Source organism: Lacerta agilis, chromosome 14 (assembly GCF_009819535.1).
Source record: "Lacerta agilis isolate rLacAgi1 chromosome 14, rLacAgi1.pri, whole genome shotgun sequence".
In the NCBI taxonomy this organism is placed as follows: domain Eukaryota; kingdom Metazoa; phylum Chordata; class Lepidosauria; order Squamata; family Lacertidae; genus Lacerta; species Lacerta agilis.
The window spans coordinates 43,823,879-43,840,713 of NC_046325.1; the positions used below are offsets into that span (position 1 = coordinate 43,823,879).

At 42.5% G+C, this 16,835-nt stretch overlaps 1 protein-coding gene across 1 annotated transcript; it reads right to left on the bottom strand.

Moving 5' to 3' along the window:
- Nucleotides 1-224: 224 nt before the first annotated feature.
- Nucleotides 225-16,780, bottom strand: LOC117059250 (centromere protein C-like). The gene is given in 11 exon segments (XM_033170855.1): nt 225-301; nt 2,079-2,094; nt 2,096-2,170; nt 5,756-5,910; nt 6,656-6,745; nt 7,592-7,681; nt 10,362-10,466; nt 11,413-11,478; nt 12,972-13,042; nt 14,084-15,262; nt 16,673-16,780. Coding segments are annotated over 11 exon segments (1,944 nt in total). The 5' UTR covers nt 16,693-16,780.
- Between the last annotated feature and the right edge of the window lie 55 nt (nt 16,781-16,835).

The following is a 16,835-nucleotide window of genomic DNA, read 5'->3' on the forward strand; positions in this document are numbered from 1 at the left end:
GTTTCTTGAAATAATTCTATCTCCTGACACTTCTTTTGTCTTACCAATTTTGTTCTTAAAATGAAACCTCTAATCTGTTTAACTTTTCCTAAGTCTCCAAGTGCCAGGGTTTTCTTTAAAGAAGCAAAATAGTAAGGGAGGGCATGCCTCATTTTATCCTCAGTGGAGACTCAGAGTGGGACGAAAATATTAAAGAACCCAAAGAAACGCTGCTTTTTTTTTTCTTACCTGCTTCCTTTCATTTGAGTGAAGAAGACAACACATTCTTTATTCAAGAGATTACGTATGTTGTACACGTTCCCTACAATTAAACAGAGTGATTCCATTATAGGACAAGTCTACCATTTTATAAATTCAAAAATGCGGTGGTTTTCATTTCACTTATAGCTGGATATCTGTGGGGGATGCATCCTAAATATCACCACTTCAACAGTGTGCAGTCCAAAGCTTAAAGGACACTGGAGAAGTCTTTGGGTCAAATTAAAAAAGATCCAGTACAAATACAAGGGCTCCCACCCGCACCCCCATTTTTGCCAACACTTCCCTGTGCCTTACCAAATTAACATATTTTCGCCCCATAAGAAACATTTTTCTTCCTAAAAAGTAAGGGGAAATATCTGTGTGTCTTATGGAGCGAATGGTGGTCCCTGGAGCTGAAAAAGAGGATCATGCTTTTTATTTTACAAAGAGAAAAGGGGGTGTTGAAAGGACCCCGCTCAGCAGCTGATCAGCAAGAGATCGGGAGAGAGATAAGAGTCCCCGGCTCCCTTTCAGCCCCGCCCCCTTGCCCAGGCCTCCATTGTTGAATGTGCTGCAGAGGGAGGTTGTTTGTTTCCCCAGCGATATGTGACTGGCTGATTAGATTATCTGTCTGGAAACTGTAGAAAAGGCTCCCTTTCCTTTAGAAGCTGCAGAAATGTGAGTTGAACCCCATAAAAACGGGGCTTTTCCTCTTTGCTTTTCCCCCTTTGCAAAAAAAGCTGCAAAACTTTTAGCTGATCCTCAAAAAAACCAGGGCTTTTCCCTTTGCATAAAAAGCTGCAAAACTTTTAGCTGATCCTCAAAAAAACCCAGGGTTTTTCCCTTTGCAAAAAAAGCTGCAAAACTTTTAGCTGATCCTCAAAAAAACAGGGCTTTTAGAGGAGGAAAACCTCCTCTATTTTTTTTCTTGTTTCCTCTAAAAACGAGGTGCACCCTTTGGAGCGAAAAATACGGTACATTTCATTTTGATTGGCACGTTAGGGACTGCAGTGGGAATGGAGTGGGGGGGGGACCTATTATGTGACTAGAGCTCCACACACAGTTCTTTGGATACAAGTCTTTTTACTCTATTATTACTATTATTACTTATTAAATCTGTATCCTGCCCTTCATGCAAAGATCACAAGGTGGTTCCCAACATAAAAATACGAAACTATGTTTCCTGAGTACCACTTCCTCCACTGTATCCAAGTGCAGAACATTTTATACTGAATTCATATAATCAATTACAAAAGTGCCAGCATTAACTGTAAAAATAGCTAACCCCACGCCTGCTGGTCTCACAGCCCCCCAAAAGGGCCACATCAACTCAGTTTAAACAACTGCTTGGGATGTGGGGGGCAAGGTCTTCTCATCAGGTTAGATGCTTCACAGCTGACTGCCTTATTTCTCCTCCAAAAGGCAAAGAGGCAGCGGAATGGGAACGATGGGGAGGCTTCTGAAAGCAGCAAGAGAGGAAACACGACTGATTCTTCCTCTGGTCTCCGTCCAGATGTTGTGCGAAGAAGCAGCAAGGGAAAGGTGCATTCTTCCAGTGCAGGGACACCCAATGTTGCTCTATCCTTTGCAGAAAGCCCAGAAGGAATAGCGGGAAGAAATGCCAATCTACTCTTGATTCCTCCCTTGCTTCTTCAAAGGAGCACGTGAAGTGGCCCGTAGTCATGCAGTCACACACAACATATGCCCCAACACTGCTCAAGAAAACAGGATCATCTCCTTCCGTAGACACTTATTCTCCCCCTTCTGCATTCATCTTTACCTTAGCCCTTCCCCCTCTTGAAAATGCTCATTATTTGGCAGGGGATTGGTACACTTACCCGGCGGGATAAAAAAAATAGTCTCCGGCAGTCAGACGGTAGCACTGGTCGTACAGCGTCAAAAGGAGCTTTCCACAGGAAATGTGATAAACCTTCAGAAATGAAAGCCATAAACGTTACTTCACTTTTCATCTCAAAACCTTGTATAAATAAAATATCAACACGCCTCTGGGAGTTTAAAAGGCTCACATTGCTGTATTTAAAAACCCCTGGTGGCAGCAGTCAAATCTAGGAATAACAAGGGTTTTACCTAGTATACAAAAACAACTAATTGGGACAGAGTAAATATGCCAACTAGAATGATGAACAACTAAGCTAAACACCTGCAGATCTTTCCGGAGAGCTCTGAAATTAAGGGTGTGTCAATTAAAATTCTGTCTCCCTGAAATTATACTGAATTCCCCTGCCCACTTGTGGTTTCATGTAGGAAACTAATTTTAGTAGTTTGAATGTTTTGCTGTGTCTCATTTTTAAAATATTTTTTGTTAAGCAACTTTTATTTTATAAAGGAACGTGGAATATACATGTTTTCAATAAAATTAATAATAATTAACTATATTGATCATAGTTCTGATGTTTCCCACTCCATTTAAGTAGAAATCAAGCAGTGGTTACTCCTTCGAGACACTGAGATGACCAGCAGATTATACCTGGATAAACAAGATTTGGGTTTGATTCAAAAAGGAGCGAATCATTACTAGGTTTCTGCAATTTCTCTTAAGCAGCCATTCTGCATTCTAGAAGGTTATTAGTTATTTTTCTTTTGTAAAGCACATCTGACCCCCATATCAAGCCGACTGGCAGGATAGTCACGCACTATTTTGGTCAAACATTAACCTGTGTCATCTAGCTGTTGTAACTAAGTATTATGGCAGATGTTGGGGCTCACCAAAGCCAGCAGGTCAATGTCTCATTCTACCCCACTCCATGGTAATGCCTAGTACAGGCAACCCCTGATTTGCGTGGGGGTTGGGTTCCGGGTCATTGTGGGCATAAGCCCACCCAACCCCCTTTTCCGGCCAGGTCTGGGTCGCTGCAATGAGCACAGTCTTGGTCGCACGTCAGTTGGACCCAAGGAAATTGGTTGTAATGTAAAGTGTCTGATGTGATGTCCTTATACTCCTGCCTCGGTAAGCAGCAACCAATTAATTTGTGGGTGGTAGTAGGGCTGCCCCTGAAGATGGTTCAGAAACTTCACCTGGTGCAAAATTCAGCGGCCAGGTTGCTCACCGGAGCAAGATGGTTTGAGCATATTACACCGATCCTGGTCTGACTGCACTGACTACCAATTAGTTTCCGGGCCCAGTTCAAAGTGCTGGTTTTGACCTATAAAGCCTTCAACGACTCAGGACCACAACACCTCAAGGACCACTTCTTTCCATATGAACCTACCCGGACCCTGAGATCATCTCATTCCTTTGTGTGCCTCCTCCTCGAGAGGTCCGGAGGGTGGCAACACGGGAACGGGGCCTTCTCTGCAGTGGCTCCCTGTCTGTGGAATGCTCTCCCCAGGGAAGTTCGCCTGGCGCTTTCATTACACATCTTTAAGCGCCAGGCAAATAGGTTCCTTTTTAACCAGGCCTTTGGTTGATCAGATTTACATCCTATCCGCCTTTAAAATGTGGTTTTTTTGGGGGGAGAGGAGGGCTATTGAGTTGTTTTTGTTTTGATTATGTATTTTGTGTTTCTATACCTTGATTTTATTATGTGAACCACCCTAAGGCCCCTGGGTATAGGGCAGTATATAAATTCAATAAAGAATGAGAATGAGAATAAGAGTAGTGCAATTGCACGACAGGAAGAGGTGTTTTCAGTTGGATCCCTAAGGCTGTCATAATGCATTGTTCTGGCTTCAGTTCCTTCACTGAAGAGGCTAAGCCTCGAAGAGAGCAGCCCACAGCGACTCCTGAACTGGGAGTGTCCGGCAAAACCATTTCTTGCTTGCTTAAGACTATTGCAGCAGCAGCAGGAGAGAGTGCTGTGCTGCGCACATCCATTCCCATTAGCAAAAATTAGCATTGGTGCTGTGAATGCCTGGATGCTACTGAAGGGGTGGGTGGTTGAAGGGAACCAACATCCTGAGCAATTTCCTATGACAGACCTTTCCACCGCCCCTACTCGGCACAGAATCAATACGCTGGGGAGGTAATCCAATCTCTGTGCAGCTTTACCTGCTGGCACTGCGTTACGAGAGAAAATACGTTCTCTTTGAACGGAAAAGCAAGCTGCCCTTGCTTCAAAGGGGAAATCCATAAAGTAATGAATTATTAACACAGCAGCAGAAGCTTATGGGGACGGGAAAGTGAAGAGTAAATGAGTGTGATGGATTCATTAACATGTACGGTCATTTTTGCCTTGTAAATGAAAGAGGTGAGGGGGCAGAGCTATATCTGCCACAACCACATCCAGAGACTGCTCCAATAATTTTCCTTGTTGCGTTAAAAAGGGGGGGGGGAATTCTACCACAGACCTACTACAGGAAGTCATCTGACCTAGCAGTGCTCTTATGCACTTCTTAACAGAACATCTAGAACTAGCAATCTTAGAACTAAAATGTATTATTGTTGTGTTTAAGATTGTGATGGTTTTCGCACAGATACACTGACAAAGTTCTGTTGGTGTACTCTGAAGTGACTCGATTGTTTGTAGTTGTTTTTCCCCTCTGTAATTGTTACATGTACTAAAATGCAGAGTCCTACTTTTCACAAATTAAAAAACATCTTTCCCATCTTTTATACTATGTAAGGCACAGTGCAAGATTCAATGTAGCATGAGCAAGCACCCACTCAAAAATGGGACTTCTCATTTTTCTGCTTCCCCCCCCCCGAGCCCTGCACAACCAGAGAATTGAGGGACCCTCTGGAGATTTGTGGGGGACGTGGGGGGCAGGAAGGGCAAAAAAAGAGAAACCAGAAATCCCATTGCACAGGTGGATTTCTGCTGCACAAGCAGTCAGACGTCACTAGATGTCAGCCACAGAATTTTTGCAAATGCATTTCAGATTTCAACTGTAAAACATTGACTGTGACTAGCCTGTAAATTCCAGTGACAATCTGTTTTCTGTTTAAAAGTGATGGGCACTCGGATTAGATAAAAATTAAAAGAAAAAGATTCCACAGTTCTGCATTCAGCTAAAAGGATGGTGGATCAACACAGGAAATCTATACCCTTTGTCAGGGTATCTCAAACTTTTGAGGCACATTATTTCCTGTTTTCATTAGAAGCCCAATTCTTTTTTCCATGAAACTCGCTGTTTAGGTCAAACATGCCTCCTGGCTGGAAGGAAGCCCAAAGCAAAGACTCATGCAGAGATGCAGCAAGCAGCCTTCTCCAAGGTATGTAATTCTGTTGTGTCTGCAGTAGGATCAGCAAAAATATAATGGGCAGCCCCTTCAGTAAGCGGGTGTTTTGGGCTTATAGGATTGTTTAATCATTTAAGATTTCATAATACATACAAGTGTCCCAGCACACTCTTTGCCCTGCAGAGCCTTGAGATACTTTACCACAGAAATGCACAAGTCATGTAGAAGATTCAACAACTGAGAAGAAACAGTTGCTCCATCTCACAAGAGGGAATATTAACGAAACTGGTAAAATACCAAAATGATAGCATACATAGGAAAAACGTGAGAACAATTCCATAATTCAAAGACATATACAATTTCTGGTATACTCACCAGCGTATCTGTGTGGGAATACTGAAATCCCTTTTCTTTTAATGGCTTTAGTATCAGTTTGCCGGCAGAAAAGAAAGGGGTATTCAGATGTTTATATATGGACACCGTGTCATCACTGATGAAAAGCAAATGCGAAGTACTGCTGCTCACACAGTCTGTTACAAAAGCAGAAAATGAATACATTACTTAATTTTCATAGGAGATGACAAGGTCAGATTATGTACACTGCAATATAACATGTGCTATCTTAAGGTAAAGGGACCCCTGACCATTAGGTCCAGTCGTGTCCGGCTCTGGGGTTGCGGTGCTCATCTCGCATTACAGGCTGAGGGTGCCGGCGTACAGCTTCTGGGCCATGTGGCCAGCATGACTAAGCCGCTTCTGGCGAACCAGAGCAGCGCACGGAAACACCGTTTACCTTCCCGCCGGAGCGGTACCTATTTATCTACTTGCACTTTGACGTGCTTTCGAACTGCTAGGTGGGCAGGAGCAGAGACAGAGCAACAGGAGCTCACCCCGTCACGGGGATTCGAACCGCCGACCTTCCGATCAGCAAGCCCTAGGCTCTGTGGTTTAACCCACAGCGTCACCCGCGTCCCATGTGCTATCTTAGTCATATGCAAAAACCTGCTTACTTCATTAAAAGGTAATCATGCAAAATTCTGTAGCGCACTGAAAGTTTGCATTGCAAGCAATGGCAAAATCAGAGAGTTGTAATATTTAAGGTAAGTATCCTGTATTCAAAAAGTGAAATATGAAAGGCAAAGGAATGATACAACCAGCTCTGCATGGGGGAGGGGAAGTATCTGCAGGATCATCATGGTTCTTGAAACTTGGCCACAGAGCTCGTTTTCAATATACTTGCTATTCATACCTTTAAACCTGTGTCACATTACTCACCTAGAAGAACCTCTTTATTGGCATCTTTATCAAACACAACAGCTGGCTGAGAAAGACTTTTTAAGGTAACAGCTGAGTCATCGGGTGCGTCTGCAAAACAGAAGCAAAAGCAGAATGGGACCCCAGGTCATACAGTGGTTACCCTGTTAAATAACAAGAGGCAAGGCCGGAAGATTCAGTCAACCTGACTACACTTCTAGATGTGAGCTTTGGGAATAAATACCGTAGTCTTCAGGATTAAGTCCATGCAGGTTTTAAGTGTTCTTTGCAAGTCTCATGAAATCCCCCTCTAACTGCAGGTTGCCTAAGTCCTTGCTCCTTTTCTGAACAGGAGTTCATACTTGTGCAGTGCAGAGCTTAGAAGCTACTGGAAAGGAGTGGGGCTGTTTATTTCTGCCAAAGCCCAGCAAAAAGTTAAGAGCTGTGCCCCCACCAATCTCGTATTTTGGACTGAGGCAGATCCTATGATTAAGAAATACGCTTGGCACTGGCATACTTATTTGTGGGTCGCTGAAAGCGGATCTTAGAAAGTGAAGGGCTGTGAATTTACCGCAGGTTGACTCATGCAAGTTCATAATATTTTTAAGGCCTTTGCTCTGGTCAGCTCAAGAAAGCTCAGAGAAACTGTTGATTAATCTTTGCTATTAGTAGTAGGCAAGAGGTTTCATAGCTATCTTTATCTGGCAAAGTAAAAATTACATCCATATTCTAATTAAGCACACCAGTTAGCATATGATGTGCAGTATTTATCCTTGGGAAGTTTTCTTTAGAAAAAGGAAAGAGTGTTGCAAGGTCAGGACCAACATCCGTCCATTTGAACTATACAATTAGATGTTGATACTAAAAGTAGCATTTGAACCTTTGCTATCTAATGAAGTATACTTGGGGATTTTTTTTCCAGTGCCCCCCATATACATATATAAATGATTATCATACCAAACTCCAGAGCAGGTATTGTCCTTTTAGGTTTTAGTTTCTTGGGTTCTCTCTGTTCAGGCGATATTACCCCATCGACTACAAAGCCACCTGAAATAACAATTAATTTTAGGAATCATTTCTCATAACCAGCTTAGATTATTTTTGTGTGAATCAAGGGATGATGGAATAACTGGTGAACCACTTGCAGATTACAGTCATACCTCACGTTACGGCCGCTGCAGGTTACGTCTTTTCGGGTTGCGCTCCGCACCGAACCCAGAAGTACCGGAACGGGTTACTTCCAGGTTTCGACGCTTGTACATGTGCAGAAGCGCTAAATAGCGCTTTGGGCATGCGCAGAATTGCGTCACACGCATGCGCAGACACAACGGGTTGCAAAAGCGCCTGCCGCACGGATCGCGTTCGCAACCCGAGCGTCCACTGTAGTTCTTATCAAGTCCAATGAAGAAAGCGGTCTCCCATTAGGATGTCTTACAAGAAACACAGTTCACTACTAACTGACTCTTCCCAGGATTCTATTTCACAATTCCTTGATTATACCTCTTAAACTGATACTGGGCAAGAGAAGAAATTTATGGGCTGGTTTTCTGGATTTAAAATAGCCCCTACTTGTGGCAAATTGAGCCCCATCTCACACTTGACACTCCCCATTTGACACTCCTGTAGTTACTTTAATGCGTTATTTGGAGAAGGGAGTTGGAATGGGAAACTTAAGAATTTTCTTCTTGAAGCAGGAGGCACACAGATTTTCTAGTCATTATCGCCTCTCATTTATGTTAGCTTGATTACCTACTGCATTCATTTTTGATTACATTCACAATAATTTTGATTAAACACACTATCATCAAAGTAAAAATAATATTGGCAACTGATAATAGAAATAAGATCAAATATAAACTATTACTCTTTGTAGGAACTACACATACATGTTACCAAAACCTAAATTGCTAATTAAGCTATATACTTTCTGATGTCTTTGGAATAAAATGAGATCTTGCAAATATGCTTGTGGGTTAAAAATATGTTCATAAGTTCTGGCTTATCTAAAGAGTGAGAGTTGCATGCCTGCTGTTAACTCTCTCTTTACCAAGCTGAGAAGAAACAGCTTGAGACTTTATTCTTGTGCAGAAATGAAAGCTGTAGCGGCATTTTGTGTATGTGCCTGCTCGAGAGATATCTCCTAATATATTGGGAGGGTCAGAGCAACAGAGTAATTTTAAAAGTGGTCAGAGTTCAACATTTTTAAAGAGCACTGGTATACATGTTGAGGAATGCTATAAAGCACTCAAAGTCCAAATGGTTTTCAAGGCAAGCAACATGAGAGGAGCACTCAATAAAGGGGAAATAAAATAAGTGGTGCCACCTTCCAAATGTTGGAGGGCAAGAGTCTGCAGCGGTGAGTATGATGTGGTCCTGCAGGCTAAAAGGTAAATGACCTCTGGGCAGCTAAGTCAAAATTGACTATGGGGTGCGGCGCTCATCTCGCTTTCAGGCTGAGGGGGTCATGCGGCCAGCATGACTAAACTGCTTCTGGTGCAACGGGACACCGTGACGAGTGCTAGAGCACACAGACCCGGCGTTTACCTTCCCACCACAGTGGTACCTATTTATCTACTGACACTGGTATGCTTTCGAATTGCTAGGTTGGCAGCGGCTGGAACCCCGTGGCGTGGATTCGAACCGCCGACCATCTGATCGGCAAGCCCAAGAGGCTCAGTGGTTTAGACCACAGTGCCACCTATCACCAGGGTCCTAAATAACACAGAGAAACCACATGAGCCCTGCAGGCTCCCTGCTGCAGATAAGTCTGCCTTCCAATATGTGTACGGCAACAAGAATGGGCAGGATGAGGCAACAGAGTGGGCAGAGCTAAAACATTCTCCACCGCCCTTCCTGACACAAGGGAAACCACTAACATCTAGGGCTATAGAAATGAGATAGAAAGATGCTTTTAAGAAGACACCGGAGGCGTTTCTATTGAGCATGCTGCCGCGAGAAATACCAGAGGATAGAAGAAATGTTCTCCTTTACTCGTGTGCGGCCGCTAGAATGTTAATTGGACAACATTGGAAAGGGGAAGAGGTTCCAAAACTACAGGAATGGCATTTAAGATTGGTAGAGTTTATGAATTTGGCAAGAATGACAGCAGCTATCAGAAACATTTCAAAACAAAAAGTGACAGGAGAATGGAAATATGTAGAGGAATATATGGAAGAAGAAGGAGTTGAAACAAAATTGTTGATCTGTTTGGAGTGATTCACTCACAGGAGTAAGGAAAACATAGACATAAATAAAAGTACTTGGATGTATGCTTGATTGAGAAAAAATAAAACAAACAGCATTGACAGGAGTATTTGTAAGGAACACGAAGCAGAACTTCAGGAAGTCTTTTAATTTATAACTTTAATCTTTATTTCTAATTTACCTTTACTATTTGTATTTTTTTTTGTAATTGGATGTGAGTTGTGTGTGTAACTTACCTTTTCTTTTTGCTCTTTTTGTATTTCTTTAATCTCAAATGTAATACTGTATGACTATTGGATTATATTTTTAAGGATATCTCAATAAAATTGTTTTTAAATTAAAAGGAAAAAAAAGAAATGAGATAGAAAGAAGAAATTACAATGCCATGCATGGCAAAATAAATATTTATTTTTTACACCAAGCTTACTTTTACTTTTGAAGCATTCCCCCAACAACAACATAGGGCTGCCCTGCATTTGCCATAACCAGGTAACATATATGAGCTTTGTATAGAACCTCACACCTGAAGGTGTCATCTTGTATTTCACCCGTTCTCCTCGCCAGTACTCCAATGGTTTAATACGCATTCTTTTGGTCCGGCGAACACTGGGCGTGTTGGAAGGCAGTACTAACAAACAACACAGGTAATGAAAAGCAGATTTAGGTTTTGTAAAAACCCAGAAGCAGAACAAGAACACACATACAAGGATGAACATCACGTTTGGACCTGCCACACACTTTATAATCCTGCAACTTAAAATAGTAGATGCAGTTTAATGCAGTGTTAGAAAATTATTATTCATTTTTATTCCTCGCAACCCCCCCCCCCACCCATGGAATTAGGATCAGTATATCTCCCTCTAGTCCCACTTTAAACATTGCAATAGGATAGAGAGGCTGTGAGAGTCAAGGTCAGCTAGCAAACTTTATGAACAAGCAGTTTAAACTATTTCTGCACACTCAAAGGTCCAAAACTACAGCCGCTAAACAACTATGGGGAGAGTTCCTCCCACCCCATATTGTATTAACCAATTTTTCCAGAGTTCAATCAGTATTTGCACTGTCCTCTCATGTATTCCTTAACAGTGATTAAGTGGGCCTAACTTTAAAAGAGCAGAGCCAGCTACAAGAAGGTGGCAGGTGGAAACATCTTCCCTGGCCCTTTGGCTGCAGAGAACTGACACCGCCCACCAATTTCTGGCTCCTGAACACCTTTAGTCAGCATGCAAAGAGCTGCTGGTACTGACGTTGGCTCAACCAAGGAAAGGGAGGAAGCATGAGGCAAGCTGTGGTACTGAGGCTAACCTGAAAGCAGTCTAACGCCCACTGGTGGGTCCCAGCCCTCTGTGTGAGAAATAGGACACTAGGACAGTGTCCTCATGCTGTTTGACTAAGTGAACTGCCACAGAAGCCATCACTGGCACCAATTCAGAATAAATGCATGCATGATCTCTCTCTATATATATCCCCAGTTCTAAGACTGGCAACAGGCCTCCTTAACATGCTATATTGCAGAGAGAGAGATCACAGTTTATTTGATGCAGTCTCCATTTAAAAAAAGAAAGAAATCTTACTCATTTTGCGCTTCAGTGCACTTGAGTAAGTCAGACATTGCTCCTCTTCCAAGTCTTCAGATTCATCTAAATAGTAAAATACAAATTAATTCGTTTGTTTGTTTTTATATCCCACCCTCTCTCCAATCAGCGGAAGGCTAACACAAATTAACTGAATGAACCATAGAACAATAAAATCGTAATCAAAACCACAACAGAACACAGTAAAATCAGTCCGTTTTACCTCCCAGCTTTGAGCCATCCAACGGAGTAGAATTTCTACCCTTTTATTACTGATGAAGATATTAAAGAGTACCAGGCTCAGAACAGCGCCCTGTAGGAAACACTGGTGAGCCCAGTTTGACTCATTTTCCAACCAACTGTGGATCAACCTGATCTTCTGGTCCATCTTTAACCATTGTGCTAACCACATGTTGACAGTTTGCCACCACTGACTTACATATTTTTCTACATGGGGGTAGTCAATGTGGTGTTCTCCGTATGTCCTTGAGTTATGGCTCCCATTGGTCCCAGACAGTAATGACAGGAATTTTTCTATAACATTTGAAGAGGACCTGATCAGTCCCACTTGCTCTACATGATGCCCTGGGTTTCAATGAAGGACTCATTCATAAGGGCACCAAAATGATGTGAGTACTTTTCAGTGTGTTACAGCCTTGATATTTGGCACATGTTTAGTCCAAGAAGTCCAGATTATTGGAAAATAGATCGTTTTAAAGAGGGTGTTATGGTTAAAAGTTCTTCCACAACCTCCCCAAAAGCTGGGACTTGGCATACATTTAGCCCAAGTCACATTGACTGCAAGAAAACACTGGAAGTTGGGAAACTTTATACTGAATGCTCAAAGGAGAGGCTAATGTTTACCTCACAATGGAGGCCAGCACAAAGCAAGTGAAGCCAAACATGAAACACAATCGAAACAAAATAAAAAATAAAAAAATTCCTTCCAGTAGCAGCTTAGAGACCAACTAAGTTTGTTCTTGGTATGAGCTTTCATGTGCATGCATGATAACCTTGATATGTTTAGTCCAAGAGGTCCAGATTATTGGAAATTGGATAGTTTTAAAGAGGGTGTCATGGTTAAAAGTTCTTCCACAACCTCCCCAAAAGCGTATCTGAAGAAGTGTGCATGCACACGAAAGCTCATACCAAGAACAAACTTAGTTGGTCTCTAAGGTGCTACTGGAAGGATTTTTTTATTTTTTATTTTGTTTTGACTATGGCAGACCAACACGGCTACCTAACTGTAAATGAAACACAATGTTAGGGCTCACATAGCTGTCAACTTACCCTTTTTTGCGGGAAATTCCCTTATTCCAGCGCCATTTCCCAATGCAAAAAAGGAAGGTTGACAGATCTGGGGCTGTGGTAGTTCAATTGCCTCTTCAGGATTAGGCCTGTGACTGCTTCATCAAAGAACAAGCAGTTATTGCTTGAAGGACACAAGTGCCATTTACTGGCACAGAATACATACATGTATGTGTCTGTTTACAATTATGTACACAGATATACAGCAAAAGGAACTCAAAGAGCATACCAGACCAATCAATAAGCCATACCTGATGTTGAATCCTCCCTGTTAACAGCAATCTGATGTTTTGAAGAAGTTTTATTTTGAGAAACAAGGCCACTTAAGAGAAAAGAACAATGATAAAATCCTTAGAGAGCAAAAAAAATCAAAACTTTTTTTTTACAAAAGATTTTCTTCCATCCATGCAAATTAAAAGTACCATAACTAGAAGAAACTGTATGTAGAAACAAGAAGCGTTTCATAGAAAAAAGGCGACAGGCAACGAGAAATCGTTAACTTATCAAGAGCTATTAGAGTGGACTCAAGGGTTTCTTGTATTTAACTTTCCCATGGGTTCAATTCTATTGCGTTTAATAACCTTAAAGATGGCCTAAGACAGTCATGTCCAAAGTCCATTTCGGGGGCGTAATCCGGCCTGCCGATCAGTTTAATCCGGCCCCTGTGGCAGTTTATTTCCTGGAGTAAAACCCTGGCCCTCGCGGCCCTTCACTTCATCAAATCTGGCCCTCTTTGAAAAAAGTTTCGACCACCACTAGCCTAAGAGATCAAGGGTGAACTTCAGGACTGAAACTCTGATTCGGATTTGGTTATAAAATTCTAGGTTAGGAGCAAAGAAAGAAACACAACCCATGTACTACATGCCATCAACTGCAGCAAGTACATATAGTGGGCTCTATGAGCAAAGGCAAAATTGAATAAAGCCAGGAAACCCCTCCCCACCCAGCAAGAAAAAACCAACCTACATAACCACCCTCACTTGTCTGAAGCTCCACCTCGCTTACCAATTCTGGGAAGATCGCATGAGGGCCCTGGGACACTCCCAGAGCCCTTGCACCACCTTCCCAAAACCAGGTAAGAAAGGTAACACATTTTTTCTTGGCCTCTAGGAATGAGGCACGAGGGCTCTGCGAGCATCCCAGAACCCAGTAAGTGAGGCAAAGGACTTAAAAGCTCTTTCTGTGGCAGGTGCCACCCCCCCACCCAATTTATTAATTTTATTCTTTTTTGGGCCATGCGCTTAAGGTCACGATTGATTAGTAAACTGCGCCTAAGCAAAGGGCCCATTGTATTGATTTAATATTTATACACTCCCCGTAGTCAAATTAAGATGCAACAACGTAAATGGATGAAAGCACTTACTGCAAGGAACGTGCATTGTTTTCTTTTCGTTCCATAGAAGTGTTTAATATTTTTTCTGCCACATGCTGTTCAGAACAATCCTCTTGGCAGAAGGAAATTCCACTTTCTCCAGCACTTGCTAAGGGAGTCAGTCTTACTTCCCGAGGCAACGTCTTCCTCGGTTTGCTTACTGGTTCATCACAGGGGCTTCCACCCACTTCACCACTCTCGTTTCCTGAGATCTGCTCTGAAACCGGCACCCTCTTACTACCTCCAGGGGCTTCACCCTCTTCACCACACTGTTCTCCTCCTCCATGCACGCTTTCAGAGCTATCACTCGAAACCAGCACCTTGTTTTTCCTTCTAGGTCTTTTAACAGTACTCACTGCCGTTTCCAAATCTTTTCGAGGCGGCGTTTTTTCAGGCTTTCGCCTCTTAGCCGATTTGCTGCGTGACGACCTTTGGGCTGCAGGTGTAATGGACTGCTTGCGCTTTGATGATTTTTTCCCCTGAACAGGAGCCGGTTCCTCGGCGTCTATGGACTTTTGATGACGCTGTGGGGACACAGCTGCAGGTGTGCATTCTTGCCTATAATCTTCGTGAATTTCTACCGATGGCTTCCTTTTGGAATGTCTTTGTCTCACGGGTTTTTTACTGCAAGGTAATTGCTCACCTGTACTTGTCGCAGACAATGGCGCTTCCAAAACACTGTGGCCTGAAGAAGGAATCCGTTCTGAGTGTACCTCTACAGGACTTACAGAATCCTGGCAACCTTCATCACATGATACCACCAAAGGCTTAACTTTTGAGCAGCTCTGCTTCATAGATCGCTGATGCTGGGATGACTTCTGGATGGTATTTACAGTTAGCTGTGAGTGGCCGCCTTCCACAGCGATTCTTTCATTAGTCCTTGAAACATTCTGCATTCCGTTAACAGTTGTTTCAGCAGCGTTAATTAACTTCTGTTTGCTTTGCTTTATTGGCGCTGGTGTAACAAGTTTCTCTGATGTCCTTTTATTTTGTCTTCTTACACTCTGCTGCTTAGCTTTTCTCCCCCCTTCAGATGATGCAGCTATTAAGTTGACTTTCTGTTGCTTTTTGTTCCTTTGGGGTGTTGAATTCCAAGGTGTAGAACTGAATCCAAATGATTCCTCTATCACAAACTCACACTCGTCTTCTGGCTCTATACTGGCTGTATTTCTAGGAAGGAAAGGTAGGTGCTTGATTGCTTACAAATAACCAACAGCAAGAAAGAAAGCAAAACAACCCCACCTACCCCAAATGTTATTCTCAGACATGCTTCTGTTTTGAGAATACAGTGGTGACCCGATAGACGAATGCCTCGCTAGTCGAATGCCTCGCTAGACGAAGGCATTCGTCTAGCGGAAGGCTGCCCCGCAAGACGAATTTGTCAATGGGGCTGCCTCGCAAGACGAAAAAATTTTTTTTCGTCTAGCGAAAACCGCTATTTGCATTGGTGCTTCGCTAGACGAAAAAATCGCTAGACGAAAATACTCGCAGAACGAATTATTTTCATCTAGCGAGGCACCACTGTACACCAAGATATTTTCCAAATCAGTAAACATTTCATATTGTATTATTCTAAGTAAACTTCAAAAGTTTTAAGTCACAAAGTCAGGAACCCTGGCTTCTGATCTGCTTCAAGTTTTAAAAAGTTTCTGCATACACACACACACACACACACACACACACACAATAATTGATATTAAAAACAACATTGAGGGCCTGATAGTAACAGGAAAACTCAGCAGCTTCCACTGTTAAAGAATACCTACCAAATGACTTATCCCACTATTGATCAGAAAAATACAATCCCTCAGGCAATTTAGAAACATTTAACATAATGAGATTCCTTAAGTTAAGGAAAGAAAAACATATGTTCTTTATCAGAAAGTGTTGGTCTTTGAGTGGTCCTCTGTGCAGCTGCGTAGTGGGATCTTGTGCCAGCACAGAGTATCATCCCTTGACTTCCTAGAGTCGGCTCCTTCTTAGAGCTGCATTAGACATAAGGATTTGTGAGGAAAGAGACAATGGGGAGGTTTGACCTTGCAGAGAAATATTTGAGGTCAATTTGTTCAGGACCTAATCTGTGGGGTTTCAGACATGTGGTTTATATATACAGTTATGAACATTTAATTGTTTTATATATGACCTTAAAATTCTTATAACAATTTCTGACCCCACACCCCCCTTGGTGGTGAACTAAAGTGGTGGGCCTAGGACTGGAACAGATCCAAGAGTCACACCTCTCCTAGCAATTGCCCAAACCTCCTTCTTGCCCAACTACTTCAAATGCCACAGCAGTAATTCAGTGGCATGCGAAGACACACTCCAGTGGATCGAGCGGACAAGACCAACAGTTAGACCAACGGCCAAGAAAGCAGTTTCTGCACGTGCTTTAGAGGGAAGTAAGGGGCAGGTGGAAATTGTCCATGTGGGAAGGCAGCCCACTTAGAAGGAAAACTCTGATATTAAACTTCTGCTGCCTTGTGGCATATCTTTGAGAGAAGAAAAATTACAACTGCTCAAACACCTTACACAAAACTAAAATACAGTGATATTATGCTTCCAGTACAAAACTTATCTCACCGTTCCTTAGATCTTGTCATGGCATCTAATGATGCTACAGACTCTGGTATTTTCTTTTGACAGGAAGAGATAGCAAAACATGCTGAAAGTCCCTTTGTTTCTTTCCTTGCATGAGATGGATCCCTGGGGCAGAAGGTGGGGCACTGAGAGGGAGAAACTGCAG